General features: G+C 45.8%; 1 protein-coding gene across 2 annotated transcripts in view; it reads left to right on the top strand.

The window, feature by feature from the left end:
- SLIT3 (slit guidance ligand 3) overlaps nt 1-19,511 on the top strand; it is a gene marked incomplete at both ends in the record, with an annotated part of 608,792 nt that overhangs the window by 99,456 nt on the left and 489,825 nt on the right. For both annotated transcript variants that reach the window (XM_080699310.1, XM_080699309.1), the window contains one exon: nt 3,584-3,655. In XM_080699310.1, coding sequence (XP_080555436.1) covers nt 3,584-3,655 — 72 coding nt within the window. The remainder of the gene's footprint in view (nt 1-3,583; nt 3,656-19,511) is intronic.

Raw genomic sequence — 19,511 nt, 5'->3', positions numbered from 1 at the left:
GCACACTAAATGCCCTGCCCACTGTAGGCAGTGGCAGGGCCGGGTTTTAGGATTTTGGCCTAGACCAGAGTGTCAGATGTCTGAATGTAACTCTTAGCAGGCTTTGTACAGATCCGACAATAGAGGGTGGCTCCAGACAGACCCACGTAGGGACCCATTTCCTGCCTTGGGGACCTCCAAGAGAGGTCTTTATAGGGAGGGTAGTGTGCCTGGGTGGATCAGTGCCTGGGTTGGGGTGGAAGGAGTGACAAGAAGCAGATGTAAAGTAATGAAAAGAAGCAGAGGAAAATGAAAAAAGGGGAAAGGGCAGGAACTGGCAGTCACTGAAGGCTTTGAGTGTTGCGGTGGTTCTGAACCCGGGCTCTGGAGCCAGGCTAACTGCACCCAGGCCCTGGCTGTGACCTTGGAGATGTGTCGGAGCTCCCCAGGCTTTGGACAACTTATATAAGAGAAAAGGAGAAGGACAAGGCCTGCCTCAGGCATCACTGCAGCTGGGGCACAGTGTTCAACACGCAAGTAGGTCTCAGTCATGGTTGCTATGATGAGTATGGCCGAATCTCACAGCTGAACACTTGCACATGCACCGGGTCCCGTAAGACTCCCCCACCATCAGCCAAAGAAGCAGGGTGTTTGTGCAGAGGCAAAACGGGGCTCCAGAGACTAGGCAGCTTCATCTAGGTTTCATAGGGAGAACAAGATACAGCCAGATTCGAACTCGGCCCTGGCTAAGCCCACAGGCATAACACCATGCCTTCTACATAGCCCGTGGCTTCCACCTGTCCCAGGGGGAAGTGTCAACCACTATGTGGGAAGTTCTGTCAGCAAGGAACTGGATTCTACCTCACCCTTCCCCTGCTCTGACACAAGCACCCAAAGAGAGGACTCCAGGCATGGTCAAAAGAGCAGAGAGCTAATTCAGAGAGGCAGAAAGCAGACCAATAGTTGCCAGGGTTGGGAGCAAGGCACATGAGTGTTTTTTAACAAGTATGAAGTTTCAACTTTGCAAAATGAAAAACTATAGGGGGATCATTTGTGCAACAAAGTAAACATGCTCAACACTGCTGAGCTGTGTACTTAAAAGGTCTGATTTTACCATGGTTTTTAAAAATTGAGAAAAGTGCATTAGAGAGAATGGGAGTCAGTCCCCTGTAGAAGCTGGCAGAGAATTAGCACCGTTCTCATCTCCTTCCTACCCTTTATTCTTGATCTCATTCTAATCCGAAGTCTCCAGCAGCACCCGGATTACATCTGCCCCCACGCTGCCTGAAGCCCATGAAGCCCTTCAGGCCAAGTCACTCACTTTAAGGAGGGGCTTTGATGACATCTTAAAGGCACCTCTGTCCTGCATTCACCCCCTTCCTTTTTTTTGTGATACTGGGGATAGAACCCAGGAGCATTCTTCCTCCAAGATATACCCCAACTCTATTTAAAAAAAATTTTTTTATTGGTGCATTATAGTCATACATCTTAATGGGATACACAATGGTAAAAACATACATGCACATATCACTCAATTAGCCCTTACCCAATTCCCGCCCCATTCTCTCCCCCTCCCTCCTTCACATGTTTGGCTTAGTGATTGACTTTGATATGTTTGTTAAAGTACATCATGTGCATTAGAGAATTTCTCTCTTGCCCCCTTTCATTCCCTCAGTTAGGTCAACTTATTTGCTCATCTACAGTATTTCCTGCTTCGTCTAGAGTTTCTCCTATGACCCATTTTCTCCCTAGCTTCCACATATTAGGGAGAGCATCTGATTTCTTTTCTTTCTTTTTTTTTTTTTTCTCCCAGTACTGGGGAAGGAACCCAGGGGTATTCTACCTCCTAAAGATACCTCCAGTCCTACTTTTTATTCTTTATTTTGAAACAGTGTCTCACTGAGTTGTAAAGGGCCTCACTAAGTAGCTGAGGCTGTCTGCAAACCACAGTCCTCCTGTCTCAGCCTCCCAAATGCTGGGATTACAAGCATGCGCCACCACGCCTGGCTTCAAATTTTTATTTTTTGTGACTGACTAATCTCACTTAGCATAATGTCCTCCAGCTCTATCCATTTCCCTGTAAATGACATAATTGTGTTTTTTATTCTTTATTTTGAAACAGGGTCTTGCTGAGTTGCAAAGAACCTCACTAAGTAGTAGCTGAGGCTGTCCATGAACCATGAACCTCTGGTCTCAGCCTCCCAAATGCTGGGATTACAAGCATGCACCACCATGCCCACTGTTTGGCTCCTTTTGCGCTCCTTCTAGCCGCCCCCCCCCCTTCCATCCTACTGAGGTTTTTATTTGTGGACCTATGGGTAAATGAGACAAATGGAAAAAAATTCCATCAAGGAACTAGGTCTGCTTGGTGCATCGAGGCAGGAAAAAACACGGGCTTTGGGGACAAGAGCCATGCACAACCTCTTCTTTCTTTCCCTTTGTTTGTTGACCTGTAAGATGGGGCTAACACAGCTATCCCATGTAACCACTGACTCTAGCTGGAAATATTCACCTACTCTATCAGCCACTCTTTGGCTTTAGATGATTTGGGGACACTGGAGCATATGCTTGAACAGTGGCTTGGGGTTCACTCATTAAGGTACAGACATGTGCTAGGGAAGGACATGGAGCAGGCAGGGAGAGGTCTTCCTCTTGGGCTAACTCTCCCAGGCAAACAAGCTTCACAGAGATCACATAAGGGACTGTGTCCCCTGGAAGCATAGGTGGCCCTGTCTTTTGTGGATACTTAGCACTGGTAACGTTCAATAGAGACTTGGGGTTCTGTTGACCTTGCCTGACACAGGCTGCTCCTACTGGGCAGAGCTTTACATGAAGCTGCACCCTCTGCCAGTCTTTGGTCCTGACCCTAGGCCCACCTCTTCATTAGGCACAGCAGGCACAGTGCTGAAGCCCACCGTAGCATTAAAGCCACGACCAAAATGTTTTGGTTTTCTTTTCAAATTCAGAGGAAATTTTAAAAATGAACTTTTAGATTGAAACGTACGTTATATAATATAAAGGGATTTGTTTTGATGCCAACACACTTGTGAAATATAATATGTAAAACTTTCTTATGGAGAAAGCAACACACACAGGCAGAAGGGATGGACTTATGAAAGTCACAGTGCAGCCCTGCTGTGGTCCAAGGGTCCGTTGTGATCTGCCTTGCCCTATTCTATGTTCCTATAGCAACTGCCTCCACTGTTTAGGATCTGGAATATTTTCTCTGATATTTATATTTTTAGGGGTGAGTTTCACATGCCAGTTCCATCACTTGGTAAGAACTACCTAGAGCTCATGTAAAAGAAGCTCAAAAGTCTGGTCTTGGGTCCATGGGAAAGAATGCTGTGATCAGTTAGTGATGTCTGTCCTAGACTCAGAGCATCAGGGCTCAGTTTATGCTTAGGAATGACCATGGCCTTGCATCTCCAGCTTGACAGCCCCTCCCTCAAGATGGTACCTGGGTTGAACATCCCATATCAAAAGATCTAGAGAGCCTCTTACTACTTGTTGATGCATGGATCGGTTATTCAAAGCCGTGTTTATTAATACACTTGGTGCAATTTAATATACCCTGATGCCTTTCCCTTCTTTTTCTCCATAGGCGCCTGAACAAGAATAAGCTCCAGGTCCTTCCAGAATTGCTTTTCCAGAGCACACCGAAGCTCACCAGACTGTGAGTAGCACTGCCTTACTTCTCTGCTTGTGCCTTGCCGGGCTTTGGTGACGCGGCGATCATGTGTGGCTTTTGTGTGTGGCTCCGCACGCCGTGTGAAGCTGGCCGTTAGTCAGGGCCTGGCTGCAGAGTGTGGGAATGGAGTGTCCCAGCCCCACACCTGCGGACCTAATTTTTTTCCTTGTTTCAAAGCTAGTCAGTGAAGACTAGTGATGCATAGTGGTGGATTTTTCCTTGCCAAGAGAGAGGGAAAACTTTAACTTGGGTCTGTACTGACTTGGGGGAAATTCCTTGAAGGGCTTGGAGTGATTGAGATGAAGCAGTTCAATCTCACTGCCTTGCTGGCTATAGCCATCCCTGTCCACTGCCCATCCAGGAATGATGGGCTTGGTGGAAAAAGGAAGAAATTCCTCGACTTTTGCTTTATTTTCCATAATGGTCCAGAATATAATGAGTGTGGAGAAGCTGGAGAAACCCTCTGTATGTGAGATTTCATTGTGAGAGTTTAGAAGCCCGGGGGCTAAAGCTGCGGGTTGTGATAGAGACTATGGGTTTGCGTACCTTGGGTGTTCTCAGCAAGTGATAGTTACTAATTGTGAACAGCTAATGAATATAAACCTAAGGTCTTGCTGGTAGATACCAGTATAGATCTTAGAATGAGCTAGGTCACCCAGGACTTGATTTTCTGGATGGACCAAGGACACACAGGGTCTGACTGCTGTACAGTCAGGCACTGAGATTTACAGCCTGGCTGGGAAGACTCTAATATTACAAAAGGGGGGGGGGCTTCAGCGTCGTGCCGCCACTCTCCTTCCTGATGGCCATGTTTAATGCCTACTTATACAGTCAAACAATGCGTGTAAGGCTCTGGGATAAACCAGAAAATAGGAAACACATGTGAATGTGTACACTGAAGAATGAGCTCTGAATGGGGAATATATATTTATGCATGTCTATACACACAGACACATGCACATGGACTATGCACATAAATCTATTTTCAAAAGAAACTCTGGTAGAACAAGAACAGGCCAGGATGAGCTGGTGTTCCAGTAGGGGTAGCGCCCACCTTCTCTAGGATGCACCTGCACTACGCCCGTGTCTTTTCTTGCCATGCAAGCCCATTTCTCTGGTTGACTTGACTCAGCTGATTTGCTAAAAAGAGGAAAGATTGTGTTTCCCATTCTTCCCCTTAAGGTCCCCCAAGCCTGCATCCACCTGGATAGGCACAAGGCATCTCGCTGGGCTGGGGGAGCAATGCCAAATGCATGCACCAAAAGCCATCCTGGTTTTTAACTTCCCCTTCCCTATAGTTGCCGCTTGTACCCATAGGGGATGGATTAAGACCCCCATGGATAACAAAGGCCCTCGATGCTCAAGCCCCTGGTATAAAATTGGGTAGTATTTGCATATAACTTATGTACATCCTTCTGTATACTTTAAAACAGCTGAAGATTACTTATGGTACCTAATGTAACACAACACTATGTAAATAGTTGTTATACTGCATTATGCTTTTTTTGTCCATGGTTGGTTAAACCTGTGAAACTCACAGATCCAGAGGGCCAGCAATGCAGTGCTCGCTCACATGCTTGTTGAGTAGCCATCTCTTCAACCAGCCCTGCATTCCCTTTCCAGCCTGTGCTGAACGAATTACCGCAGACCCTGTGCTATGCACCTGGGATCTCAGCATCAGTTTGTAGAAGCAGGGAAAGTGCTGGGTGGGGACTGGACTGAGGGACAGATTGAGTCAGTGGGGTCTGAATATTCCAGTCACTGATGTCAGGCGGGCTGGTTCTTGCTCACAGAGTCCCCTCCCATGGCCATGAGGGAACACTTATTGTTCAGGGCTGGTCTTGATCCAGGCAGAGCGGACAGTAACAACAGGTCTCTGAGATGCTGGGCCCTAGGCACTGGGGCATGAGAAATTCATGGGTCATGTCCTCATTGCCAGTTTCTACCCAAGAGAGTTTAGGGGCTCATTTTCCCTTCTGTGCTTAAACATCTTCATAAGTAAGGGAGAGAAGGCACCCTCCTCGTCTCTGTCCACCTTGCAAAGGAGCTGTAAGTATCCAGAAAAATAATGGCATCTGCATGTTTTCTGGGATCTAAAGTGCCGTGGAGTGGAAGAACTAAGATAACTCTTGTCATTCCTTAGTTTTTCTGGTTGCCATGAGCATTGTGCTGAACTTCTGCTTTGAGCCAGAGAGCTGCAGCTGGAAGATAGGAAAGAGGATCAGCTCATTTTTTTTATCTTTCTCTCCCTAGTTCCTTGGTCAGGCACAGAGACTGACACATAGAGTCCCTCTGTCCATGACAGGAGTGGGTGGGTAAATACCCGAATGATGGATAGAATGGGTGGGTGAGTATGTGAATGATATTAGCCAAGAACATAGCTGGGTCTCAGAGAGCCTTGATTCTCTTATCCACTCATCTGTTTATTTAATCCTTCATTCATTGACTCACGCATTCATTCATTCATTCATTCATTCAGTGGGCTTTTCCCTGGGTTTCTGTTCCAGTGTAGCTTCAGCACTGGGTATGGAGCCATAGACCTGGTTCTCCACGTTCCCTATCCTGACACATTCTGAATGGCTTCCAAAAAGCTAAGAGCTAAATATAATTTTTTTATTGAGGCAACTATATTAACTTAGATCTGAGTTGTGATCGGCAATTGCTTTTTTCTCTTTGGGCTTGATCTTTGATTTTTCTTAATGGCCCTATTATGTCTTTGTCTTATTTTGTCAGCCACTCCAGGGCCTCTTTGGAAGTAGGCAGGGTACAAATTAGAAATCAATAAATGTGCAATCATGAATGTGTATACATATGCCACGGGCTCTGTTCTAAAAGGGCACCATGTCTCAATAGACATGGTGTGCATTTCCCACAGAGCACTTGATGGGTGTGTGTGGCTGGCTACTCCGCCGCGGGCCATGTGGGATAAGCAGCAATTCTGGACACCAATTTTCTTTTATGGTTGGTCTTACAGGCAAAATCTGTTTAATCTTCAGTGCTTCTCCAAAGAATACTTTTGGGAAGGAAATGGTGGTAAAAGAAGATGTGTTTGGAGTAGTGAGAAGACTTGTTTAGAAAGTGAAATTTATTGAAATCTTGTGGTATGGTAATAACATTACTATCAAGTGCCAGAAATGTAACTAAAGATAGTTTAATCCAAAGAGAAAATATTTCATTTCATGTAAATGAGAAGTCCAATGGTAGTGATGGCTTCAGAAACAGATGGAACTAGGAGCTTGGTGATGCCAGCAGAACTTCATCTCATTCCCTCCATCCTTGGGAAGAGTAGACATGCTGGCCCAGCAAAGCAGAAGACTCACCCATCAACCCCAGTAGGTTGTGGCTTTGTCAACCATCCGGTCCATGAGGATGGACTCTGATTACTTAGCTTGTTCATGTGCTCACATATGTACAAATCGCTGCTTCTAAGTGATGGTGTCCTCTCGTTGACCAAGTTTGGCTCATGTGTCCCTCTCATTTTGTGGCATGGATTCCCCACAAAGAGCAATGCTAGAGGAAGGGGTGCCAAACATGTAAGCTCAGACACATGGAAGTTTGTTGAGTATCTCCTCTGTGCAGTCCCCCGTACTGTAAATGATGCACAATAGCACGTTGAGATAAAGACACTAGCAAATGCCCTGAGTGCCAGGGGTTGCTCTGAGCACTTTACAACTATGAAGTCCTTTTCCCAATGACCCTGTGGGGGTAGGTACCATGGTTGGTGCTATTCTGTATGTGTGAACCAGAGGTGCAAAGAGGTTTAGGGACTCACCCCACGTTATACAACCAAACCTAGTAGAAAAATCTAGCTTCACATCTCCGCTGTGATGAGCTTCCTGCCTAAGCTCAATCAATACTCCCATTGTATAGATGAGGAAAGTAAAGCTCAGAGAGTTCAGAGCACTTCCCCCCACATCCCATATATCCAAGAAGCAGTACCTCACAGAACACTTTGCACAGATTCAAGCTTCTACCAATCTGCACATAGAATTCTTGATAGATCTTCACTAAATCTGATTAGATATGTTAGTCAGCTTGCCGTGACTATAACAAAATGTCTAGCATAATTAACTTGCAAAATGAAAAGGTTTATTTTCATGCACAGTGTTGGAGGCTCCAGTGTCCATGACTGATGATTTCCATGGTTTGGTTCTGTGTTGAGGCAGCACATCTTGGTGAAACCAGGTGGGAGAGCAAAACTGCCCACTTCATGTCCAGGAAGCAAAAAACATACAGAGGAAGATGCTGAGGCCCTAAATCATGCCCACAGTGACCAAAACACCTACCACTAAGACCCACCTCTCCATGAATCCCCCCTAAGAGTGTCATCCTGGGGAGCCAGCCTTTACCCCATGAGCCTCCGTGGAACATTCAAGACTCCAACTTCAGCAGAAGGGTTGTGTAACGTATGCATAATTGTTATCCAGGGAATGGTAGAACAGGCAGTCAGTGCTCACCTGTGTGTCTGCAAAGTCCTTACATTTTCTTCTACCTCAACTGCAGGGCAGCTAAGTGTAGCCACTGTGGGGAGCCAAGGTGATGCTCTCAAGGACAGACAAGGGACCTGCCTTATATCCAACGTGTCTCCCAGGCCCTGGCTAGTTGCTTCACTCCCACTCTCCTTTGGATCCAGCACCATCTGCTTCATGTGTGCATCTTAGTCTGTCCTCAAGGACACACAGCATGGGCCAGAGGATCCTAGAGCCAGGACACACTCTGAGCTCTAGGTAATAACACAGTGGTCCACAAAACACCCAGCAGGGTCTCTGCTATGCCTTTGGGCATTCGGTAAATGTTAGCGCATTCCCATCCCTACATGAGGTTGTCAAGAACGGCCGGGCTGTGTTGCTGATTTTTCTAGGCTCCCTAGAATCTAACCCAGAGTTCAGGATAAGAAGAGGCGGTGAAGTGAATGTTCTAAGGGGCTGCCAGTTACCATGAGACTATAGGCAAGATACTTAACCTCTCTAGGGGTCAGATTCATCATCAGTACAATAGACAATAATATGGTGTGAGGGCAAATGGAAATCATCATGAGCATCAGGAAGCATTGAATACGGCACAAAGTAATTGCTCAGTGAAAGATGGCTACGGTTAATTTTGCTAGCTGATGGATGGGAGTGATATGCACGCTGGAGATCTGGGGTCGGTGGTGCAAACATTTCAGCACCTGGGAAAGAGTCCAGGCTCCAGAATTAATGAGGGTTGAGTGAGCATTGTGTGTAGAGGGGGAAGACTGAGCTCCACACACTGGCTTTGCTGCTCACAAGCTGTGGCCTCGGGCATGGCACTTTGCCTCCCTGGGCTGCCGTTGTCTCATCTACGAGGACAGGATGGAGAGTGGTCTGCTCCATGACCTCAGGGCTATTGATTTCTCCTCTTTGCATGCACTTCCAGCTTTTGCTTTTACCGACACGCAGGAAAGGCAATGAAGGATTTCTGGTTATTAAACGCTGGCAGTAAGATTGCCAGAAATTCTTTAGAAGGCGCAGAAGGCAAAGTAAAAACTGTGATTAAAAACCCACTGCATTTCCCCCAGATTAGACAGCGCTAGAGGGATGGACAAATACACCATCTTTGAGAGTGACCTTGATGCAGGAGGAGGAGCAAAGCAGTGGGGTCCCGTTTGTCCACCTGCCGTGCACTCGGATCCAAAGTGTCTGCCCAACATTCGCTAATGGTTTAAGACCTGTAGCTACATGGGCAGGTCTGCTAGCATCCAGAAAAAGGCTCTAATTATTCTCTGCTCAGTTCGATGAGGGATTTAATGGATTTTAAAACATGCTGCTGGGTTAAACCTGCTGTCACTCCCTTGGGGCAGTGGAGTTGCACGAGATGTGGGGAGTCCATCCCCAGGAAGCTGAAAACAATAAGGAATCTGGCCAACCAACTTAGCTCCAAGCCATGGGGCTGTTATCAGGGTGGAACAGTGTCCCTGTCCAAGAGCGGAAGCCTGTGGGACTCCGGTTTCCAGGAGACTCGCTCCTATGGGTCAGCCCTCCTCTGCCTGCGCATCCCTGCTAGCTGGTTCCTCTTCTGTGTATTTACTGCCTCTCCCTTTATCACAGGTGTTCTGTATACCTGTTCTAGGTCCCCACCAAGCCAGAAGCTACATTTGGGTCTGTAGTCTGGTCCTCTGAGGCAGCCCACTGTTAGAGCAAAGATCAAGGGGCTTGGAACCTTGAGGATCTGGGTTTGAATCCTTTCTGATAATCCTCAGCAAGTGTCCTCAACTTTCTCCATCTTAGATATTACCTCTGCAGTAGGGATTAATTTCCCTGAACTACTCTAATGCATACCACAGACCTGGGCACTCAAACAACATGTATCCCTCTTCTCACAGTTCTGGAACCTGGAGAACCAGAGATCAAGGTGCCAGCCAAAGTGGCTTTCTCTGGAGTCTTCATACCTGTTTTTAGGTGGCCACCTTCTTGCTGCTTGAAGATGGTCCCTCTGTGCATGCATGCCCCAAGGACTCATCCTGTTCTTATAAGGACACCAGTCTTGCTGCTTAGGACTAGTTTTAATTTAAGATCTAGTGCACAGTTACACCTGATGTCCTAGGCTTCAACACATGGGCTTGGCAATAGGGGACTGGAGCTTGTGATTCATTTCTTAGCAGTTCTAAGTTAGTATTATCTACTTACTATGTATCAGGCATCCTACAAAAAACTTCCCATATATGCCCCCATTCTCAGACTTAGATACATTATCATCTCCAGTTCATAGATAATGAAATAGAGTCCTGGGATTTCGACAGCTTGCTCAAGATATGAAGCCAGTAACTAAGCAAGCCAAAGTTCTGAAGCTTGCTTGGCTCCAGAGCCACATCTCTACCTTCCATTTCTATACTATAGTTGCAAGAACTAGTACCTAGCATACCAGACCCCTGGTCGTGACTCAGCAAGTGCTAGTTCCTATATCTGGTGTACTTGGGTGACTGGAACCTTGCAGCTCTGGTACCTGCTGCTACTCGCAGGTCCCTTTGCAGCCGCCCCAGTCTTCCAATTTTGCATTCAATTTGAAAATGTAACCACATGTAAGATATGTCTCTACAAAAACTCTGTGTTGATGGGAAACAGTGCTATAAAAGCAAAAACCCAGTAGAGAAAACAAAAACCATACCAGCCAACTTTCCAGTGAGTTGTTATCTGATGTGGTGAAGTAATAATGGGATGATGGGAAAACAAACCCATCAGCATGGTGGGGACTTCAGGTACTACAGCCTGGCTAGAGCTGGATCCCAGAGCCCTGTGTGGTCCTAGGCATGTTACTGCCCCTCTCTGGGCTTCAGTTTTCTCATCTAGAGAGGACAGGATGGGGGAGAGTTTCTTATGTGACTTAAGACTGTACAGGTGGGGCGAGGGGGCAGGAAGACCAGCCTCACCACCGTGGCTGTGTGGTCACTTTTCTAGGGGCATGCCCACTCAAAGCTCATGGAAAATGTCCCTGAAAACTGGATCTCTGTCCCTTCCCCTTTTATTCTGTCCCCCAAACCCTGAACACCACAGTAATGTAGGCTTCTCTTTGCTTTATATGGCGTACTCATCAGCTCCAAGTTTTATCATATACCCTAAGACAGGTCTCACCTTAACATGCACACAGACAGAGAAGGGGGGGCAGTGGATGTTACGTACTTTTGGCATTTCTGTTTTGTGAGATTTACACTATGTCTACAGTCCCAAAATTCAGAGCCAGGAAAGAAGGTGTGGAAAATGTCCTTTCTTCTCTCCTCCCCTGAGGATTTACCCAGCTGAGTACAGAGCCTGCGGACTTAACCTATAGAGTTGACTACAGGGCTAATGTTTGGAGTCTTTTAGACTCTCATACCATACAATCTTAAAGCTAGGAATGAGAGTTACTAGGCTAGTAGTGCTTCAGAAACTTTTCTGGGCATCCATAACACCTGGGGATCTTGTTCAGATCCCCAGAGTCGGGATTCTGTCTCCACAGGTCTGGAGTAGGACCTGAGGATATGCATTTCTAACAGATTTCCAATTGATGCTACTGGCCCAGGACTCCACTTTGTGGGGCAAGAATCCAGCTTACAGTTGGCTTTCAAACTTAGCATAGAGAAGTATCACCTCAATGTTGATTCCTACACCATGTGCCTAGTACGTCTGGCCCATTAGGTGTGGAATGCACCTCAGAATTTGACTTTGCAATTAGGCGTTCCTGGTGATATGGGTGTATACCACCCCTGGGACACACTTTAGGAAACACCAATCTAGTGTAGTCCCTATTATTTATACATTTGGGGGGGGGGACTTACCATCTACTGGACACCTACCCTGTGCTAAGCACCTTATGCTTATGCTGACCCCTGTCATCCTAAGAATCCAGCAATGTAGATACTTCTGTACCCACTATACAGATGATGAAACAGAACCTTGTGGCACTTACATCACCAAAAATAAATGCAGACTCTCCCGATTCCTAATGCTGTATTTTATTTCTCTATTTTATCATGTGTCTTCTATGCTAACACACTCCTCAAAAGACACAGAGAGAGGGAGATAAAAAAAAATCACAATCACAGGTTTATGAAGCTTTCACAGTTTAGTATTTTGAGCCTGGACTCTCATCTGAGCATATATGAGCAGAAGCTTCTCTCTGAGACGTCAGATATTAAAACCTAAAACATTGAAAGGAAAATGCGTAGACTTTAGTGCATGCTAGCAAGTAGAACTTTCTAAATTCCCTACAGTTTATCAAAGGTAGAGCTGCGTTTTACATTTTTAATCTCTTTAGCCCTGTAGGCTAACAGAAGAGTTTTCTAAAGTGATCAGGCAATACTTAGACTGAGAACATTCTGCCAACTTGGAAATTGTTTTGAATCTTTTTATTTTTTTAAGAAGGAAAGAAAACCAAGCTGTGACTTTACAATGCTTTGGAATTACAGAATATGCTTGTAATTTTTACAATTCTGCACAGACTTCTTTGCCACATCTGGTTGATATTACTGGCGGGGATATATGGGGGAATAAACCATGGGCTGGAATCTGAAACATCCCACAAAATGACTTTCTTATAGGTTGGTGCATAAAACATTTTGAGTCTCCCTCTCTTTGGAAGGGTGGCTTAAGTGATTTCATGGATTTAATGTTTTCTTTGGTTCAAAGGTAAGGGTTTTTGCTAGTTTACTTAGTGGGGGTTCCAAAATGGCTTTCTGAAGATGTCTGTGCCTTTCACAAGCCGTGTCAGAGGCCATGGGTGAGAAGATCCACCCTCCAGAAAAACCAGACCCACCTTGGTGACTGAGGCTGTAGCAATAGTGATACCTTCACAGCGAAACCCTGGGGCCAGTTGAATTGCTGCAGAGAAAGGAAGACTGTAGGAAGGAAGGAAGGGTTGAAATACAAGGCTTAGAAAACCTCCTGAAACTTACCTGGAGATACGTTACACAGCTCATGGCAAGACAAGCCTGTGCTGTCGTATGTCCAACCTAAAACCTTCTTACATCAGCGCGCCAGGAAAATGAGAAAGCCAAGCAATACCAAGCTGATGCCTGTAGCTCAGTCAGTCCCTGTTGGCGACATTCCTGCCCAATTCCCAGGAAGAGGACCGAGTGGCCGGGGGCAGCTAAAATATTGTTGGCACCTACTGTGTGTGCATGTCATTCCAAGGTGCTTGCTGTTGGGATACTGAACATGGAGCCCAGAAGTGTCTAATCAGAGCCCAGAGGGTGTGAGGATGGGCATCTTGCCACCTGGCTCCTTTTCAGACTCTCTTGGCCGGGACCCACCTTGGTTGGAGCCTTGACAGCCATGGCCTTTCTGCATAGCACCAAGGCTGCGCTCTGCACTCTGTAGCACGTGATGGACCCGGCCAACCTAGGCAGGGTTTGTGGCCATTGCCGAGGGGAGCTCAGATGAAGGGTGACTTGTTTGTTAAGCATGAAAACCAGAGAGCCATATTCATGCACACTGAAGCTTCCTTCTGCTTCGTATCTGTAGGTAGGAAATGTCCAGGGATTTGAATAACAGGGAAATATCACATTGTATATAGAAACATTGTCTTCTGAGGTGAGCAGACCCCCAAACACACATTCTTTTTATTATCTGAAAGATGCAAATGTGCCCACATCTAATAATTTTGAAGTAGTTGTTCTTGAACCACATACAGCATCAGCAGAAACATTTGTAGAGAGCCTAATCAGCTCTCATTTCCATCCAACATTTGGGAATCTCTCCAGGGAACAAACCGGGTTTTAATTTGATGTGCCAAATTCTAGCACAATTTCAAATCTCACACGAAACAGTTCTGGAACTCTGTCTTTCTTCTGGCTCTCCTACGGGTTCAGTACTCTGGATTTGAACATAAAATTCCATTGGTAAGGTTTACAGTTCACTTACAAGTCCTGGATTTGGAGGCTCATAATGAAAGTGTTGACACGATATTAACAACAGCAAAACTATGATAACACAAGACGGTCCAAGCCAAATAGAAACAGAGAAGTTTAAGTAAATTTTATGCTCCTTGCCCTAATTTGGTGCACTGGACCTGAGGTTTGACTCATGGTCTAGAATAATACTTTAATGTTTTATTCACGGTGCGTCTCTCTTCCCATCAGTGACTTGTGGATCTTGTTCACCCGGCCCGTGGTGATGAAGCCAGCTGGCAGGTGTGGCCTCCTCTCTACAGGCCCGGCCCACTGCGCCTCCAGAACCCCTCTGTAGGGCTGGCTCGGTGGAGCCTCCTGCCTTCAAACTGGTGGCTTGGCCCCTTGTTGGTGTGTCTAGAGCCTAGACCTGAATTTTTAGTCAGTGAGCCAGCTTGTGATTGAAATAGACATTGAACCAGGTGGGCATTTCTCCAAGCAAAGGGACAAGCTTGATTTGGGGAGGATCCTTTGGCTACAAAGGTTAAAAACTGTCTGTCTGAGAGGGTGGAGGGGAACTGAGGACCGCACCCCTTCCATCTCTCAATCTCATCTCATTAGGCATTTGTGAAACTTGAGACTGTTGGGGATCAAGGTGCTTGGAGAAATGAACTTTTATAACTTGTTGAAATTTGAAAGCCATTGTGAGCAAAATAGGTAGAAATGCTGGGTTCTGCAATTTTGTTATTTTGGGGCTATCATCTACTATATCTCTGTCTCCTCCTTCTTTTAAAAAAATAATTTTATTGGTGTGTTGTGTATGTAGTTGTACATGACAGTGAGACCCACAGTGATACATTCTCATTTGAACATAGCATCATGTGGCCTGTGTCTTTCTGCATCCGGCCCCTCCCTCTCTGTGATAGCGAGATTCTTAGTGTTACATTCAGGTCTGCACGTGACATTATTTGATCATTTTTCCTCCTTGAGCCTCCCCTTCCTACTTCTGCTTTTAAAGGCATACACATATAATATTACCATACCACACACATACACCATAGCACACACATACACACAACATATTATAACACTTATGGAACATAACATACAACATCACACACATGCACATAAAATATTATCCCAGCACTGATGCTCATACCATATACCAAACACATATACATACCATATCACCCACATACACATAGCAGAGCACACCAAATGTATGCACATAACATACTATACCATCCGCACGCATGCTTTATACTACATCATGCATATATAGTTTCCCAGACCATTTATGTACACATATCATACAGTACCATGCACATAAACATGAAAACTTGTCTCTGTTGGAGAATTACATAGAAATAAATGAAAGTCCTTTCTAGGTTCTGAAGCAAAGCACAGATATCATTTCACTTTACTCAAAGATACTGTTAAGTTGGTTCCAATTATTGAGTGATGCTGTGATAAGGTACAGGGGTTTTGAAAGGCAGCCGCCTGGTGAGTGTGTGTGTGTGTGTGTGTGTGGGATGACTCGTTGTCTCCTTGGTTCATAATTGGTGTTTTGGGTCCATAGAGGTGAGAGTGGCAGATATGTGTAAGAGACAGTACATTGCTCCTACGATGTTTTCTGGTCTCCGGAGAGAGCCTCTCTTTTCTTCTGAGAGAGATGTGCCTGGGTCAGGCTTTTCCCTGATGCCTTTAGGGACTTTTCTTCTATTTTACAACTCCAGACAGAGCATTATCAACCACCAGATCCAGCCACCGAGCAAAATTATCTTAGGAGATAATCATCACAGCTCCCGTGGCTAATGGTGTGGACCCTTATGGGAGGCACTTCTATTTAAATGAGACTGAGAGATGGGAGAGCATCAGGTCTAATGAGGCCAGGAGGGCAGCAGCAGGGCCCCAGGGGAGCGCTCTCAGACTCCTCCAGGGGACAGGTGGCGGGAGTGGTATGGGGGCTGGGCAGCCCTTGCAGCCTGCCTTGACCATAAGTGACCAGTCTGCCCACCCCCTTTCATCGCTGCTCCCATGGCCTCAGCACCAACCATCATTCCTTTTCAACTGCAAGAGTGGAAGAGTCTCAGTAATCTACCTGCTTCTTCCACTATTCCTTCACTGCCCATCATCCCGCCATCCACCCAGCAGCTGCCATCATTGTTCTAAGACATTTCACCCCCCCCCCCATGAAGCCTTCCCATGACTTTTCAGAGGCCTAAGAGGAAACCCTGAGCCCTGCATTACTCCCGGTACCACCCCAGGCCACTCTCCACCACACACAGTCTCATGGGCTTTCTTTCTATTGCTCCAACTATTCCAGGTCTTCTTGGCCCTGGAGTCCCTTCTGTCTGGAGTATACTGATTCCAGATGCCAGCCTGGCCTGATCCTTTCCATTCATGTCCTGGTTCTAACCTTGCTTCTCTGGGGCAACCCTTTGTTATCCTCCCTGTGGCACTTTTCCCTAAATGAAATTCTTAGGCTCATTCATTTGTTGACGTGTTTGTTTTCTGCTTCATCATCCTGAATAGGGTGTAAGCTTCTGGAGAGCAGGGATTTTGTCTGTCTTGTTGACTCTATAATCAGCCCCGCCTGCATCTAGCACATGGTGGGCTTTCTGTGAATACTCTGGAAATGAGAATAGAAACCTGGTCTCTCTATAGTCTAGTTTTTCTTCTCACTGTGTGGTCAAAGGCACCTTCTGCTGCAAACCAGAGCTCTCTCCTCACAGCCATGCAAAAGCCTCAAATGACTCGTTAATCTCGTGTGTGCACATGTGCGCAGGCACGCATACACATGCACCCCCACGTACCCAGGCACTCCCACATGAGCATGCGCACAGGAGTGGGGTAGCACTCACACAGCAGGGCAAGATTTCAGACTCTGGCCAAGGGGCTCCCAGCACAGGGAAAGAAACAGCCAGGCTAGAGTCCACTTCTAACAGATGCAAGCCAGGCCTGGCACAGAAAGCTGGGGAGAGGAATGTTGTTTTTGATGCTTATTTCAAAGATCTGGGAATCATATTCTGAGATACAGTGAAATGAAAAAAAAAAAAACTGTTGGAATGAAAAAAAAACTGTTGGCTTCATCTGAAAGCCTCATTGATTTTTTACTTCTAATGGGCATTGAAAGGGATTGAAGTCTCGGCTCATTGAAAGTTTTACCAATAAATAAATAAATAAACAAACGTATAAAAGTGGAAAAGCAAACAAACAAAACCCTTCAGGGACACAAACTAAACTCAAACCTTATCATGAAAAAAATAGGTTACACTAATTTACTCAACATTGACCTAAACCTCCAAAGTATTTTTTTTTCTTGATCTGAGATCTAAACCAGAGGTTGTCTGATGACATCTGGTGAATTAGTCCAAGCCTGAATTGAGCCATATCTTCTAAAATAATTGAACCAGAACCAGACCGGGACATCAAAATATTAATATTTTCCGAACTAACTTGCTCTGAATCTCTGGCTCGGTGCCTCATAAAGCTGCAGCAGCAACCCACTGCTTGTTCCTCTTCCCCTCATCCTGCCCCTCACTGTTATTCATCCTCCTTAGAAATGCCCAGCACCCAGTAGGACCTCTCCCGACACTGTGCTGTGTGCTGAGTGCTGTGTACCACTGAGACTCTGCATTGCTCCATGTTAACAGGATGCCGCTATTGTGAGCAGCCTGGCCCCTGGGGCCATCTTTAATGCCATGTCAGGAGGGACAGGAGTCTTTTCATTCAGTATATATTCAATAAATGAGTGGAGAAATAAAACAATGAAAAAATGAGAAAGACAAAAACTTAGAGTAAGGAAAAGGGGGAGAGAAGAAGGAAGAACAACAACAGGAGCTGGGTGCCGTGGTGCATGAAAAATGAATGCACCGCTGTAATCCTGTACTTGGGAGGCTGAGACAGAAGGATCGCAGGTTCTAGGCCAGCCTCAATGACTTAGCGAGAGCCTTGGCAACTGAGGGAGAACCTGTTTCAAAATAAAAAGAAATGAGCTGGGCGTGGTGGTGCACACCTGTAATCCCCACACTTGGGAGGAGGAGACAGGAGGATCATGCAGGTTCTAAGCCAGCCTTGCTGGCTTAAGAGACCTTGTTTCCAAATAAAAAATATAAAGATAGGTCTGGGAGTGTAGCCCAGAGGTAGAAGGGTTTCCAGGAACCCCAGTACCACCAAATGAATGAATGAATAAATAAATAAATAAAATATAAAAAGAAATGGCTAAGAATGTAACTCAGTGGTAGAATCCCTCTGGGTTCAATCCCTAGCATAACAACAACAACCAACCAACAGTAAAAACAGGTGTGCTAAAATTAGAGATGCGGCAAAGGAAAGAGAAAGGGGGGTGTGTCTTTTTCTGGCTCCTCCCAAGGAATTTCTGATCCCATGTGCCTTTCCACCCCACATTAGGATTTGTGTAAGTTTTCTTTGCACAGTTCCTCAGGGGATAAGAAACCATCTTCATAGAACACTGCTGCTGAATGGCACCTTCTGGAACTTCTAAACCAATGCTCTCATTTTATAGTTGGCAAACTGAGGCATAGATGAATGGGGGCCCCAGAATTCCTGTCCTCAGCTGTCTAGTCAGGTGTCATATACATAGCTCAACGATACCTGCTGACAGTGGTCAAGATCTTTTATTAAGTCAGGAGACTGTGGAAGAAGGAGCATTCCCTCATAAGAGCCAAGGAGCAGTGCTTCCCTGGGATAAATCTTTTAAGAAAGGGATATCAAATCAAACACTGAATCTGCCAACACCTTACCATTATAATTCTGAGCCTCTGTACCCATGAGAAATATATTTGTGATCTTTATAAATTACCCAATCTGTGACTTTGAAAGAGATTTTCTGGGAAACTAAAGAGTAGCCATTCTCACCCTGTAAAAGTGTTGGTGGTGGTTCTATCAAAGCACGGTGACAGATTGCAGGTGGTTACTGACACAGTGTGCTTGGGAAAGAAAGGTGAGGGGCAGACCCCATGTGAGAGCCATTGCATAGAAAGAATCATCAAGACAGGCAGCCAAAAGTGTACAGCAGAGGCTGACTCTGGATGGCTTCTGTCTTGGTGTTGGGAAAAGGTACTTTGGGAAGGAAGGAAGGAAGGAAGGAAGGAAGGAAGGAAGGAAGGAAGGAAGGAAGAAGAGAAGAGGCGCCTTCTCATTGGGGGAAGACAAAGACTGCTTCCTAGAGTTTGTAGTGTTCCTGGGCTTGACAAGCCCCTACACATCGGAAATGCACCGTAAGGGATGTCAGAAGTTACAAAGTGAGCTTTGAATAGGCACCAGCAATCTCTTCTTTTCCATCCCAGACTGTCGCTTCTCCTTTTTAAGGAGTCTCTGCATTTAAGAAAAAAGGACTGCAGCTTAGTGTTTCTAATCCCACAGCCACCTAGGAACTGACTGGGTTTTCCTGGTGAGCAGGTGACTCTGCGCTGCTTACCTGCCATGTACAACACAACTACCTGAAGCCAATTAGCCTGGCTTCAGTGTGGAGTCCCAAATTGGTATGCTAATGTG

Source organism: Muscardinus avellanarius (assembly GCF_963383645.1).
Source record: "Muscardinus avellanarius genome assembly, chromosome: 7".
Classification (NCBI taxonomy): domain Eukaryota; kingdom Metazoa; phylum Chordata; class Mammalia; order Rodentia; family Gliridae; genus Muscardinus; species Muscardinus avellanarius.
Note: the sequence above shows the minus strand (reverse complement) of the source record. Positions and strands in the feature narration are given on the sequence as shown.